Below are 13,173 nucleotides of genomic sequence, written 5' to 3' on the forward strand. Positions count from 1 at the left end.
CTCAAACATGGAAGCACAGCTCCTGACCTGGTTTTAAATCTAGCTACTCCCCTTGCAACCCCTCCTTCAAATAGTACCACCTCACGCATTAGTAGGGCTTCAAAAGCTGAATTTTGGAGAAACATAAGCATTTGGTCCACAACACTGGCGTTATATTATTCTTAACTATGAGACTTCCGCAGATGAGTTAGTTAGAAGGAAGGAAAAACTGACATCATAATATGCATCTCCACAATGACTATTGATTTGGGGCCTTCTCAAGCTTAGCTGCAAGGCCAGAGATAGCTCCCCACAGCAGGGCCCTTGTCACACACACAACACACACACATCATCCCAACAGCCACAGGAAAGGGTCATGGCTTGGGGATGTGTTGCTGCCAATGTGCCCCTGGAATCTCTCTCTTGGACTTTCATTATGTGAATGAAACAGCTGGCTAGGATCAGTGGCACCACAGATGCAAAAAGAGTCCAGGTATTTCTGGTGCCATTGTTTGGAAGACTGCACTTTGAGAATGAATGGTGTGCCAAGATCCCTGTTTTTGGTTCCTGTTCATTTAATCATTTTGTCCTGCTTTATATCTTACAGCCTTCCAGCCACCAAGTTGCAGATGCTACCATGATGCCATCCTGATTTCCCTGGGCAGACGACCTCACCTGTGTGTCCTGGAACCCCACCTCCCCAGAGCCCTACCCCACTAGGGAAAGACAGAAACAGGCTGGGGGTATGGATCCACCTGCCAATGTCTACGTCCAGTGTGGAGAAGAAATTACAGAAGCCAGACCTCCCACCTTCTGCTCCCCATAAAGAATTCTGGTCCAGACTCCCAGAGGGATAAAGACTAGGGAAGCTTCCATTGCAGGGGCTGGGACAGGGAACTCTGGTGGTAGAAATTGCATGGAACTGTGCTCCTCTTATTCCACAATCTTGCTGATCATTATTAAATCACTGATAAAAAAAATTTTTTTTTAAGAATTTTTGTTCCCTGTGAGGGAGAAATGATAGGGGAAGATGACCAGAGGGTTCTGAACTCCAACTCCATCAGGACCCGGAGAGAGAAGAGGGAAATGGGAGGAACATTTGGATGTAGCAAGAGGTGTGGGTGTGACTTGGAAAGGAGAAGAGCCATAGGGGGAAAAGTGGGGGGGGGGCACAATATAGACAAATCTAGGCAGATAGTTGCAGATATAATAGCTGACCCACATCTGCAGCCTGAGGAGGACAGCTGCAGCTTCCAGTGGAGGGACTGGGATCCAGAACTCTGATGGTGGGAACAGTGTGGAGTTGTACCCATGTTGTCTAGTGATTTTATAAATCAATACTAAATTACTAGTAAAATTAAAACAAACAAACAAAAGAGAATGAATGGTGTGTGTGTGTGTGTGTGTGTGTGTGCCTGTCTGAGTCCCCTTCGTAATGCTGATCTTTGGAGTTTTATTAGCTTCTCAGCGGACACCCATTTTGTGCTGAAAACCAAAATCATTCAGCAGTTTGGATTTGAGTTAGGCTGTCACTGCTTATACTCAGACGTTGCAGTTACAAAAATCTTTAGGTGCGGGAGTCAGGCGGTAGCGCAGGGGGTTAAGCACAGGTGGCGCCAAAGCACAAGGACCGGCCTAACATCCTGGTTTGAGCCCTCAGCTCCCCATTTGCAAAGGAGTCGCTTCACAGGCGGTGAAGCAGGTCTGCAGGTGTCTATCTTTCTCTCCCCTCTCTGTCTTCCCCTCCTCTCTCCATTTCTCTCTGTCCTATCCAACAACGACGACATCAAATAACAACTACAATAATGAAACATCAAGGGCAACAAAAGGGAATAAATAAATAAATTAATTAATTAAATTAAAAGAAAATCTTTAGGTGAATAGATGAACAGATCTGCCGGGATGAGGCTATGAACAGCCAGAGAACCCGTTCATGCCTCTGTTTGATTAGCTAATGTGTCACTTCACAAATCGCCAGTATTGAAACATATCTGCTGACATGGTATCTTTGCAAATGTCTAGAAGTTAGATTTAGTACCTAAAGTGGTTGGATTCTAGTGTCTGACGTCCGTAAGTGACCTGCTGTAGCTTGAGCTTTCTTGTACTGGGGGAATTGATGGCTTGCAGTAAGTGCAGTTATCGATACGCGTGTTAAGATTTCTCAGCTTGACATGGTGGCCCCCAGCCACCATCATGCACCAGGGCCTGGTGCATAAAAGTTTGAGATGGTATCAGATTCTGACAGAAGCTTAATCTGAGGGACTAAGGTAGTGCTTACTTAGTTCAGGTAACACTTGGTCAAATTTTAAAGCATGTCAAAACAGAATCATAATCATAAAACTTATTTAAGGAACACTTTGCAATACAAACATACCTTATTTAGTTTTACAAAATAGTCCAGCCCGGCTTCCAAGGGGTTTGTGTCACAGTTCATCTAAAAGAAAAGCAGATACTTTTAAATCTTCAGTGAGTACAGGTCATTGTGGTCACCTCACTTTATACGTTACTGTTTTAGGGAAAGAACTTTGTGAGTTTTGGAGATAGTTTTTTTTTTAAGGAAAATTGTGGACTGGTTTCTAGAGTTATTTTCAATCTAAAATTCAAATGCAGTCTTTAAGCAGAGATTGTTATTTGAATGTCATATTAGAAACTAAAATTTGCACATCACTTCCATGCTACTTGTTAAAATATAATACAATATATCACCACATGCACAAGGAGGGTTACCACAGCATGATCATGATGCTCTTTCCAGAAACAGACTTCCATATGTTTTATGCAATGATTTATATAGTTAGGTTTTGAAAAGTTAATAGGCAATTTACTTATCCGTCTCACAATTAGCCGAGAATCAGGTTAAGTAAAGGAGAAAGCAGATGGTAGCAAAAGGCTTCTGTAGAGAACAGGAAGTGGAAAAAAGAGAAAGAAAAAAATGACATTGAATCTCAGTCCTTGAAAATGTGGGTGGATAGTCCCAATATATTTCAAGCTGGAGCTGAAGTTACTCTAAGACTGAGACCAGGGGCTAGTAGTGTTTGTGTATTTTCTTTGCTGCTTTCATTCTATTTTTTCCTCTAGAAAATTTGGTGTAAACCCCAGATAAAGCCGTCAAACTTTAAAAATTCAAAAAAAAAAAAAACTTCACTTCTATAGAGACAAGGAGCGTTATATAAACTTGACATGTTACAAATTTAATATGTATTTTCTAGTCAGCTTGAGCACAGTGACAATTATTTTTGAGAGGGAGAACTATTTTTTCATGTGCTCAGTTTCATAATTTCTCCAAATACAAAATTAAAACATAGATTATCATTGCCTTATGAACACTAGAGGGCGTGCTGGCACTGCTTGGACTCTGGAGGGACCTGGAATGGAGAAAAGCTAAGAAAAGGGATGAGAGAGAGAAAGCGGGAAAAATAAACAAGGACTAGGAAAGACACAATTCTGGGGGCTCAGCCAGTTAAGCACACATAGTGCTAAGCGCAAAGGAGCCGAGCAAGGATTTTGGTTCGAGCCCCACTCTTCATCCGCAGTGGGGACTTTCACAAGTGGTGAAGCAGGTCTGCAATTATCTCTCTCTCTCTCTCTTTCTCTCTCCTCTCTCTCTCTCTCTTTTTCCCTCCCTCCCTCCCTCCCTCCCTCTCTCTCTCTCCCCCTCTCGACTATCAATTTCTCTCTTCCCTATCCAATAACAAGGAAGGAAGGAAGGAAGGAAGGAAGGAAGGAAGGAAGGAAGGAAAGAAGGAAGGAAGGAAGCTATAACCCTAGAGGCAAGAAAGAGGAAGAGAGAGGAAAGGAAGAGAGAGGAAAACAACCCCCAAAGGCTGCTGCTGCAGCTGCTTCACTCCTTGGAAGTGCGGAGCAGAGCTGCTCTCTGTTTTTCTCGGTGCACCGACCTCAGTGAAGACCCCAGCTTTGGGAGTCGAGCGGTAACGCAGTGGGTTAAGCGCACATGGCACAAAATGCAAGGACGGCAGAAGGACCCCGGTTCAAGCCCCCAGCTCCCCACCTGCTGGGGAGTCACTTCACAGGTGGTGAAGCAGGTCTGCAGGTGTCTGTCTTTCTCTCCCCCTCTCTGTCTTCCCCTCCTCTCTCCATTTCTCTCTGTCCTATCCAACAACGACGACAACAATAACTACAACAGTGAAAAACAATGGCAACAAAAGGGAAAATAAATAAATAAAATACAAAAAAGGAGAAGGAGAAGGAGGAGGAGGAGGAGGAGAAGAAGGAGGAGAAGAAGGAGAAGAAGAAGAAGGAGAAGAAGGAGGAGGAGGAGGAGGAGGAGGAGGAGGAGGAGGAGGAGACGACGACCACCCCAGCAGCTTTGGGCTCGGACTGGCCCCAGACACCACCCTGCAAAGTGATGATTTGTTCAAGGGCCATTTTTCTTTGAATTACCCCAGGGAGCAGCTCTCTCCACCTTCAATCGAACTTACTTCTGCCCATAAATTAAATTTCCAACCTTTCAAACTCATTTTGCCCTCCAGCTGAATTCATTCTCTCAGTGGTAGGCAGTGTATATCACTTTTTATCTTTGACGTCTATAGGAGGGTGGCCTGTGATGCCCTCGGCCGTGTGCACATATTACCATGAGCAAGGACCAGAGTCCAAACCCTCTGTCCTCGCCTGTACAAGAAAAGCTTCAGAAGCAGTGAAGTAGTTCTTCAGGTCCCTCTCTCTCTTTCTCCCTCCCTCCCTCCCTCTCTCTCTCTCTCTCTCTCTCTCTCTCCCTTAATTTCTGTCATATCAAATAAAAAAAAAAAAAGGGGGTTGGCTACCAGGAACAGTGAGTTCATGGTGCAGGTGCTGAGCCCCAGTGATAGCCCTGGGAGCAATGAAAAGTAAATCAACAAAACAATGTGCGCAGTAACTGTAAAGATGAGATCCCTCATAGATGAGCAAACGAGTTTTGGAGAGTTAACACCTCTGAGCTGTTATGAGTAGATGTTGCAGATAAAATAGAAGAACAGAAATTGAAAAAGACTGACTATTTCTGTGTACTACGAACCCCACTGATCTCTGAATCTTAGTGTGGGTGTGTGTAGAATAGAGATAATATAGATATTCCCAGCCCTCAACTTCTTGCTCAAGAATCACTCTGTGATACTCTCTGGAGACAGTTGGAGGGGTAAGTAAAGTCATGTATACGAAAATAGTATGTAAAAATACAAATAGAAACTTTTAGTTCCCATTACTAATGGTGGGAGTATTTTAGACCATTAACCCTACCCTTGAAAAAACACTTCCCTCCCCTCCAGAAAGGGCCCAGAAAGAAGGAAATGAAGACAGGCATGTATCGAAGGAAGAGGCGAGATTGTGAAAGCTGGCCCTTCAATCGTGAGTGGCAGGCAGCTGTCCTTGGAGCAGTTTCAGCTCCACACACACAGACATGTCGATGGCTCTCTGCCAGGCATAAATATCATGCTACAATTCCACTGAACTTTTAGCTGGGGAATTGCAAAGAAATACCTGCTCCCCCTAATTAAATAGCACTAGCTAACAATACAGCCAAAGTTCAGGTTAACATGGCTCAGCCCAACCCATTTCCAAAAAAACCAGACACGCTAAGCATCAGCTTCTGATGCCGATATCAGCACTTCCCACCTCCGACCCCCAGGCTCTGAAGGCTTTCTCCAGTCGCAAGGCATTCATAGCGTAAGTTCCAAAGTTGCCAATCCCTTCCTCCTCGCCTGCGTTCATGATGGCTTTATAAAGCGCTGCGGAATCTTCTCGCCTGTGATACAGCTCCCAGCCCAGCTCACCTGAAATAAGCCCAGAAGGGCCACATCAAAGTCAGGACGAAGGACAGCAGGACCCACATGAATTGGCTAAAACACATAAGCAAGTGGAGAGATTCCATTCGTGGGAGACTGTCATTGTTGAGTTTTTAAAAATGCACAGACAGAAGTTGAAAAGAAGAACAGAAAGGGAAACACAGAGCAGAACCTGGACTAAGTTCGGGTGTGTTGCGCCAAAGTCAAGGACTCTGTGGGGGGGGGAGTGTTCCGGTCCTGGAACATGGTGGCGAAGGAGGACCAGGTGGGGGGTTATGTGGAAAACTGAGAAATATTACACATGGACCAACTACTGTATTTACTGTTTACTGTTAACCATTAAACCCCCCTAATGAAAAAAGAAAAGAAGAAGAAAAAAAAAACCTAGTTCACTTCACAGAACCAGTAAAATAGCTCACCTAGATAGAGTGCTGCTTTGGTATGTACACGACGCAGGTTCTAGACCGGCCCACCGCACTGAAGGAAGCTCCGGTGCTGGGGTCTCTTTCACTACTATATCTCCCCTTACCTTTCTGTCTCTGTCTAAAAATGTAAGTAAATAAAAAAATAAATAAGTCTGTGCAACTCTTAAGACATACAGCAGGAGTTTCAGTGTGTATGTGCTAGAAAAAAAGAAAGAAAAAGACTAGTCCACAAAATTGTTGTAAAAAATAAACCCCACCGCAAAAGAACTTGCGCTATCACAGATGCTTGTTCGTGGCCGATTTTGCTCTCCATGCAGACAGCTTCTAGAGTCTTTTCTCACGACAAAGGAAGGCAGCAACGCAGGAGTTAATGCTGATCCTTGACCTTGACCTTTCATAACACAGTAAGAAATCAGTAGTTCAAGAATTTAGGCGTTCAAGATCTAGATGCTTCAGCCTCCCAACCCCTCGCTCAAGAATCACAAGGTTTCGAAGACGGCGACTTGGAAGCAGCGGCTGGTGTGAGCTCCAGCAAGCTGAGCAGCCTGTGACCTAGGATTCTCTGGATAGGGTTCCAGATGCCAGAGTGATGCCGACCAGACTTCCCTGGACAGATGACCCCACCAATGTGTCCTGGAGCTCCACTTCCCCAGAGCCCTTCCCCACTAGGGAAAGAGAGAGGCAGGCTGGGAGTATGGATCCACCTGTCAACACCCATGTTCAGCAGGGAAGCAATTACAGAAGCCAGACCTTCCACCTTCTGCATCCCATGATGAGCCTGGGTCCACACTCCCAGAGGGATAAAGAACAGGAAAGCTGTCAGGGGAGGGGATGGGATATCTGGTGGTGGGAATTATGTGGAGTTGTACCCCTCTTATCCTATGGTTTTGTCAGTGTTTCCTTTTTATAAATAAAAAAAAAAAAAAGAAGAAGAATCACAAGGTTTCAAAACCTGAGAGTCATTGAAGTCAGTCTTCACTGTAAGGTAGCCACAGCCCCCGAGGCCACCTCACTCACCACTTCCCCACTGAGCCATGTCGGGCACCACGGGAATGGTGGCAGCAGGGAATGAAACACAACCCAGCCAGATTATCTTCCCTACTGCTTGTGTTTTAGTCTGTTCGCAGTTTTGTCAAGGTTAGGTGAAGGAAGGGAAGCACAGGAGAAAGATAGAGCAGAAACCCAGGAGGTGCTCTGCTCTTTAGGACTGTGTGTTCCAGTTGTCGGCCGTTGCTGAGAAGTGATGGCAATGCATCTCTCAGAACAAAGCCAGAACATGAACGCCCTGTTTTGGTACGAGTGCCTGGCCACAGCGTGTGCCCATGAAAGCAGAGAGGGCTGGAGGGAGTCCGCAATGTGCCGGGCTGCACAGCGCACCTGCTTTGCCATGTGTGTGACCCCGCTGGTTCCCACTGCACTGCAGGAAGCTTTGGGACTGGAGTATCTTTATCTCTTTCCCTCTCTGCCTTTCTTTTCTCTTTCTTTTCTTTTTTAGAATTTTATTAGCTTTGTTGCTTGGAGACAGCTGAAATCAAGAGGGTAGAGGGAGAGAGAAAGGGAGACAGAAAGAAAGACACCTGCAGCACTGCTTCACCACTCGCAAAGCTTTCCCCCTGCAGGTGGGGACCAGGATGTCGGACCCTTGCGCACTGTAACATGTGCACTCAGTCAGGTGCACCACCACCCGGCCCCTTCTTTTCTCTTTTTATTTGAAAAATCTAGGCCTGGAGTGGTGAAGCCCCAGTGATTAAAAAAATTAAAATTGATGGGGTTTACAGTCAACAATATTTATACCCCTTTCCCATATTAGGGAGCTACTCTCTTCCCTGATTCAGCTTCCTGGTCCTTTTTCCAGCCATGACATCATCTCCCCAGACAATAACTTGGATCCACATGCATATCAGATTTCAGGCTCAGGGGAAAAAAGAAGGAAAAAAAAAAAACTAGTATAGCCACAAGCCCTTTGGAATATAACTAAAATATGCCTACTAATGCCTACAAAATGGAGGACTCCCCAACTCTTCATCTGCACTATTCCAGCCTTTAGGTCCATGATTGGTCAGCAATTTGTTTGGCTTTGTATGTTAACTCTCTTTTTTCAGCCACCAGGTTCCAGATGCCAGCATGATGCCAACAGACTTCCCTGGACAGACAACCCCACCAATGTGTCCTGGAGCTCCGCTTCCCCAGAGCCCTTCCCCACTAGGGAAAAAAGAGAGAGGCTAGGAGTATGAATCGACCTGTCAATGCCCATGTTCAGCTTGGAAGCAATTACAGAAGCCAGACCTTCCACCTTCTGCATCCCACAATGACCCTGGGTCCATACTCCCAGAGGATTAAAGAATAGGAAAGCTATCAGGGGAGGGGATGGGATACAGAGTTCTGGTGGTAGGAATTGTGTGGAGTTGTACCCCTCTTATCCTATGGTTTAGTCAGTGTTTCCTTTTTATAAATAAATTTTTTTTTAATTTTAAAAGTGAGCCCAGAATTTAATGGGCAACTGAAGAGCATGCATTCAGCTTAGTACTAAATGTGACTATCCACAAGGCTAAGTACTATACAAACACTTCCCTAGTGTGTTCACAGCCTGGAAGGAATGATGGATGGGAGTAATACTCTGCGAGAGAGGCCTGATCTACTCTCAGTGCATTCAGGATGATTTCTCTGGGTGACACTCCATAAGGGAGATCAGGTTGAATGCTTGGAGGCAGTGTCAGCTGGCTGGAACACTGTGTCATCCCTTCCAATAGTTCCAACAACCTTCTTCCCATGTTCTTACTCACCTTTCCAAAAAGTACAAAGGTCCATGACTGGAAGAACTATTAGAAATCTGTGAAATGACTCTCAGACCTCGCATGAACAGGGGAAAAGCCTTCCTCCAATGTAGTAACAGCAAAAGTGTGTGTGTGTGTGTGTGTGTGTGTGTGTGTGTGTGTACAAACATGTGTGCAAGTACACTTCTTCTGATAGCTTCTTTTAAGTTTTAGAGACTTATGCTAATTATTATCCACTGCTTACCTGTATAAGATATTCTAATAGCGGTGACGGGAATGTTGGAAATCTTTAAAGACTTGGTTTGAAGAAACTTAAAAACACCATCACTAAGATCTGCAGAGGTCAGTTTCTGCAGAACCTGTCTTGCATAAGGTCCTGCAACTCCAAGGACCCCAAGCTCATCAGTAATGTTCTGAATGTCAACATCGTATCTGCCTCTGATTGCCTCTTCTTCAATCCATCTGCATTGAGACATAGACATTGTGTTAAATTCTGCTTGAATACCACTTATTGGTAACAACATATCACTTGGAAGATACACTCTCTGTCTAGATTTGCCAGAAAGTCCCCAGAGTAGAATTTTATATAATCACCTAATTTTTAAAGCCGAGAAAACTGACTTCCATATATGTTAAGTGATTGTCTTTAAACCAGCCACTTATAAGTTGAGGAGTCATTTTTCACAGCACAGAAGGATTTGCCAGTTCAAATATGCTCTGCTTCACAGTTCTTTTCAGTAGTGACATCCCTCCCTGCTGTGTTAAAAATGACTCCATCTTCAGAGAGCAAACGAAATCCAATTCTTCTCTACTACTTGTATGCAGGAGACACGCTGTACAGACACAGAATTGCTGCAGCAATCAAAAGGGAAAGATAAAGCCTCTAAAGAGTCAATGTGATTTCTGAGTTTTGATGAATTACTGGAAGCCAGTTATAGGATGAAATCCTAATTCACTGAGTCAGCCTGGAGCTATGTGAGTCTAACACAGAATGATCATCTGGGTTTACACAGAGCTAAGTACTAGGATGGTCCCCAACACAGTCTGAATGGGAAAGATGATATAACTTGGATCAGTTTACATCTAGAGTGAGAATTCATCAGAATAAGACATTTTTAAAATGAGAATATTCCAGGGCTTGGGAGATGGCTCAGCCAATAGAGGGCACATATGTCCCATGAGGCAGGGGGGGGGGGATACAGACAGGAGCCCCCAGCATCAGGGAGAGGAACCACCCATGGGACTAAGAGAGTTCTTCCACCAATAGTGGCAGAGAGCCACAAAATTGCACTTGCGTGAGATGTTAGGAAAACACACACACACACACACACACACACACTGCTCCAAATAATTTTGAGATAGTAGGCTTAAATACTGCAGACCTGGGGGTGAGGCAGTGGCACATCTGGTTGAGTGCACATGTGACAGTGTGCAAGGACCCAGATGTGAGCCCCCAGTTCCCACCTGTAGGGGGGAAGCTTCACAAGTGGTGAAGCAGATCTGCAGATGTCTCTCTCTCTTCCCCTTCCCTTCCCCTCCCCCTCCCTCTCCCTCCCCTTCTCCCTCTCTCTCTCCCTCTCTCTATGTACCTCTACCTACCCTCTCAATTTCTGGCTATCTTTAACAAATAAATAAAGATATATTTTTAAATACTGCATATTTTAGAGTAGCTAAATAAAGATTCATTTGCAGGCTTGAAGTGGTAGGCCAAAACTTTAGGCCCAGCTATACACCAGAGGACTAAGAACTTAAGAGGATAAAGATAATTGAGATCATAAATAATGTGTATAAAAAGGGTTCTTAATCCCCCCCAATAAAGAAAAAAGGGGTCCTGGCATATTGATGATGCCTAATAGATAAGTTAATATTATTTGAACCCCCCAAAAAAACCTGCCAATGGATTACCTTTGGGGGGGGGAACAAGGACCCTTACTTCAAATAATTTCCTAAAAGACATGAAGTTTATCTGAAATGATAAGGCTGAAGAATTAAAGCTGTAATCTCAACACCTACTAATGAAAGGAGAGCTCAGGACAGGGTGCAGCCTGTGCTAATGTGGAGAAATGCTCTCACTGGCAGACTTACCGGAGATCATGCAGCTCTGAGCCAGAACCTGTTATTAACAGAAACTGCCCAGAAGACCGATGAGAAACCGTCAGCTCAGCATACACTCGGCCTTTTGGTGTTAACATGTGGCTTATGTTTGTAAAACCCACCTATATTTAAAAAAAAAAAGAAAACTGAAATGACCTCCGAGTGAGATACAATCATTTTATCTTGCAGCAGAGCCTATACATTAAAAATGTGGGTGTCGGGAGTCCGCCGGTAGCACCTCGGGTTAAGCACACGTGCAAAGCGCAAGGACTGAGGTAAGGATCCCGGTTCGAGCCCCGGCTCCCCACCTGCAGGGGAGTCGCTTCACAGGCAGTGAAGCAGGTCTGCAGGTGTCTATCTTTCTCTCCCCTCTCTGTCTTCCCCTCCTCTCTCCATTTCTCTCTGTCCTATCCAACAACAATGACATCAATAGCAACAATAATAACTACAACAATAAAACAACAAGGGCAACAAAAGGGAATAATTTTTTTTTAATGTGGGTATCAACTGTACACCTGAATCTCATAATTTATTGAAAGCTATGTATAAGCCTAAACCCAAGACCAGCATGTAAGTTCTCAAGTTAAATGACCTTGAACATTACTCGTCATAAAAATTCTATTTTGACTGATTTTATAGTTTCTACTGACACAATAAGCGAAGTCACAAGATCTCCAGACAAAAATTCATTCGACTAAAATTCAAATTGGAAACTTTTATTTTCGGATTCACATAGGAATTCCCGGGTGAATGTTGGCTTTTTCTAGCTAGTGGCTAGCGACTAAACAAACCAGCGTCCTAGGCCTCAGGGGACGGAGAGGTGGTACACATGGCTGAGCACACCTGTCACCAGAATCCTAGACCTTGTACCCACATCAGGTCAGTTACCTTTGGAATAACATTTGCAAAGAGACGGTCCAACAGTCGAATGGAGTCTTGGCCTTTGATGGTAAACTTCCCAAATGGTGTTAGGTCAATCACCCCTACTTTTTGTATGACCTGTTTATACTCAGAACCCACAGGCTCAAACCAGTTTGTGCGGCGAAAACTTGGCCTGAAACATAATGTCACAATTATCATTCATTTTCAGAAAAGCAAAGCTATCTTAATAAACCCTACTCATCTAGAAATAGGAACAGTTGGGAAATATGATGCAACCTAAAATTTTGCTCTAAAAATGTATGTTTGGTAGAATCTGATTTTTTAAAAGTTACTTATCTAAGCCCATGACCCATTTCATAGAGATTGAAGTAGAAATTAATGTTAGTTAACTAGAAAATAAGATGATGCCCTACACCCATCCCCGACAAATGAACTTTTAAAAAAGAAAGAACATACGGTGACACGTGGGCTCTCAGATCTAGCAGGTAGCTGAGAAGCCAATCAACCGTGTAGCAATCAATTTCAGATGCCTTTTAAAAATTTTTTCCGACTTCTGTCTATAAGTGAGATCATCTCATATTTGTTCAGTTAAAAAACAAGATCAGAAGGAAAAACACTAAGAAGAACTTGGACTGGAGTCGGTGTCTTGCACCAAAGTAAAAGACTCTGGGGTGGGGGAAGGGCTCAGGTCCTGGAACAGGATGGCAGAGGAGGACCTCGTGGGGGTTGAATTGTTATGTGGAAATGTTATGCATGTACAAACTACTGTATTTTACTGTTGACTGTAAACTTTTAATCCCCCAATAAAGAAATCAAAATAAATAATAAATATTTTATTTTATTTTTATGCATCTAAATCAGAAGATATAAAAGTGAATTTATCTTATCCAGTGATTCTTCATTTATTTAATTACTTACTTACTTATTGCCAAAGTGCTACTCAGCTCTGGCTTAAGGTGGTGCTGGGGATTGAACCTAGGACTCAGAGTGTCAGGCATCAGTCTTTTATATAACCACTCTGCTATCTTACCAGCCCTTGTTCAATACAGCAGATCAACTGTAAACCATTAATCCCCCAATAAAGAAATAAAAAGAAAGAAAATACAGCAGATCTGGAACTGTGTCCAAGAGACTGCATTCTTTATTTCAGATACTTACAGCATTTTTACTAGTAACTTGAGAGTGGTTTGCACGATTATATGATCAAAGGAGAAGAGTCCCACACAGCACCCGCCATCAAAG

At 43.8% G+C, this 13,173-nt stretch overlaps 1 protein-coding gene across 3 annotated transcripts in view; it reads right to left on the reverse strand.

Moving 5' to 3' along the window:
* DMGDH (dimethylglycine dehydrogenase) overlaps positions 1-13,173 on the reverse strand; it is an 86,296-nt gene that overhangs the window by 32,552 nt on the left and 40,571 nt on the right. For all 3 annotated transcript variants that reach the window (XM_007519036.3, XM_060201080.1, XM_060201079.1), the window contains exons 10-14: positions 11,938-12,103; positions 11,041-11,171; positions 9,200-9,417; positions 5,587-5,744; positions 2,354-2,413 (exon numbers count right to left, since the gene is read on the reverse strand). In XM_007519036.3, the coding sequence (XP_007519098.1) occupies positions 2,354-2,413; positions 5,587-5,744; positions 9,200-9,417; positions 11,041-11,171; positions 11,938-12,103 (733 nt within the window). The remainder of the gene's footprint in view (positions 1-2,353; positions 2,414-5,586; positions 5,745-9,199; positions 9,418-11,040; positions 11,172-11,937; positions 12,104-13,173) is intronic.

This window comes from Erinaceus europaeus, chromosome 11, assembly GCF_950295315.1.
Source record: "Erinaceus europaeus chromosome 11, mEriEur2.1, whole genome shotgun sequence".
In the NCBI taxonomy this organism is placed as follows: Eukaryota; Metazoa; Chordata; class Mammalia; order Eulipotyphla; family Erinaceidae; genus Erinaceus; species Erinaceus europaeus.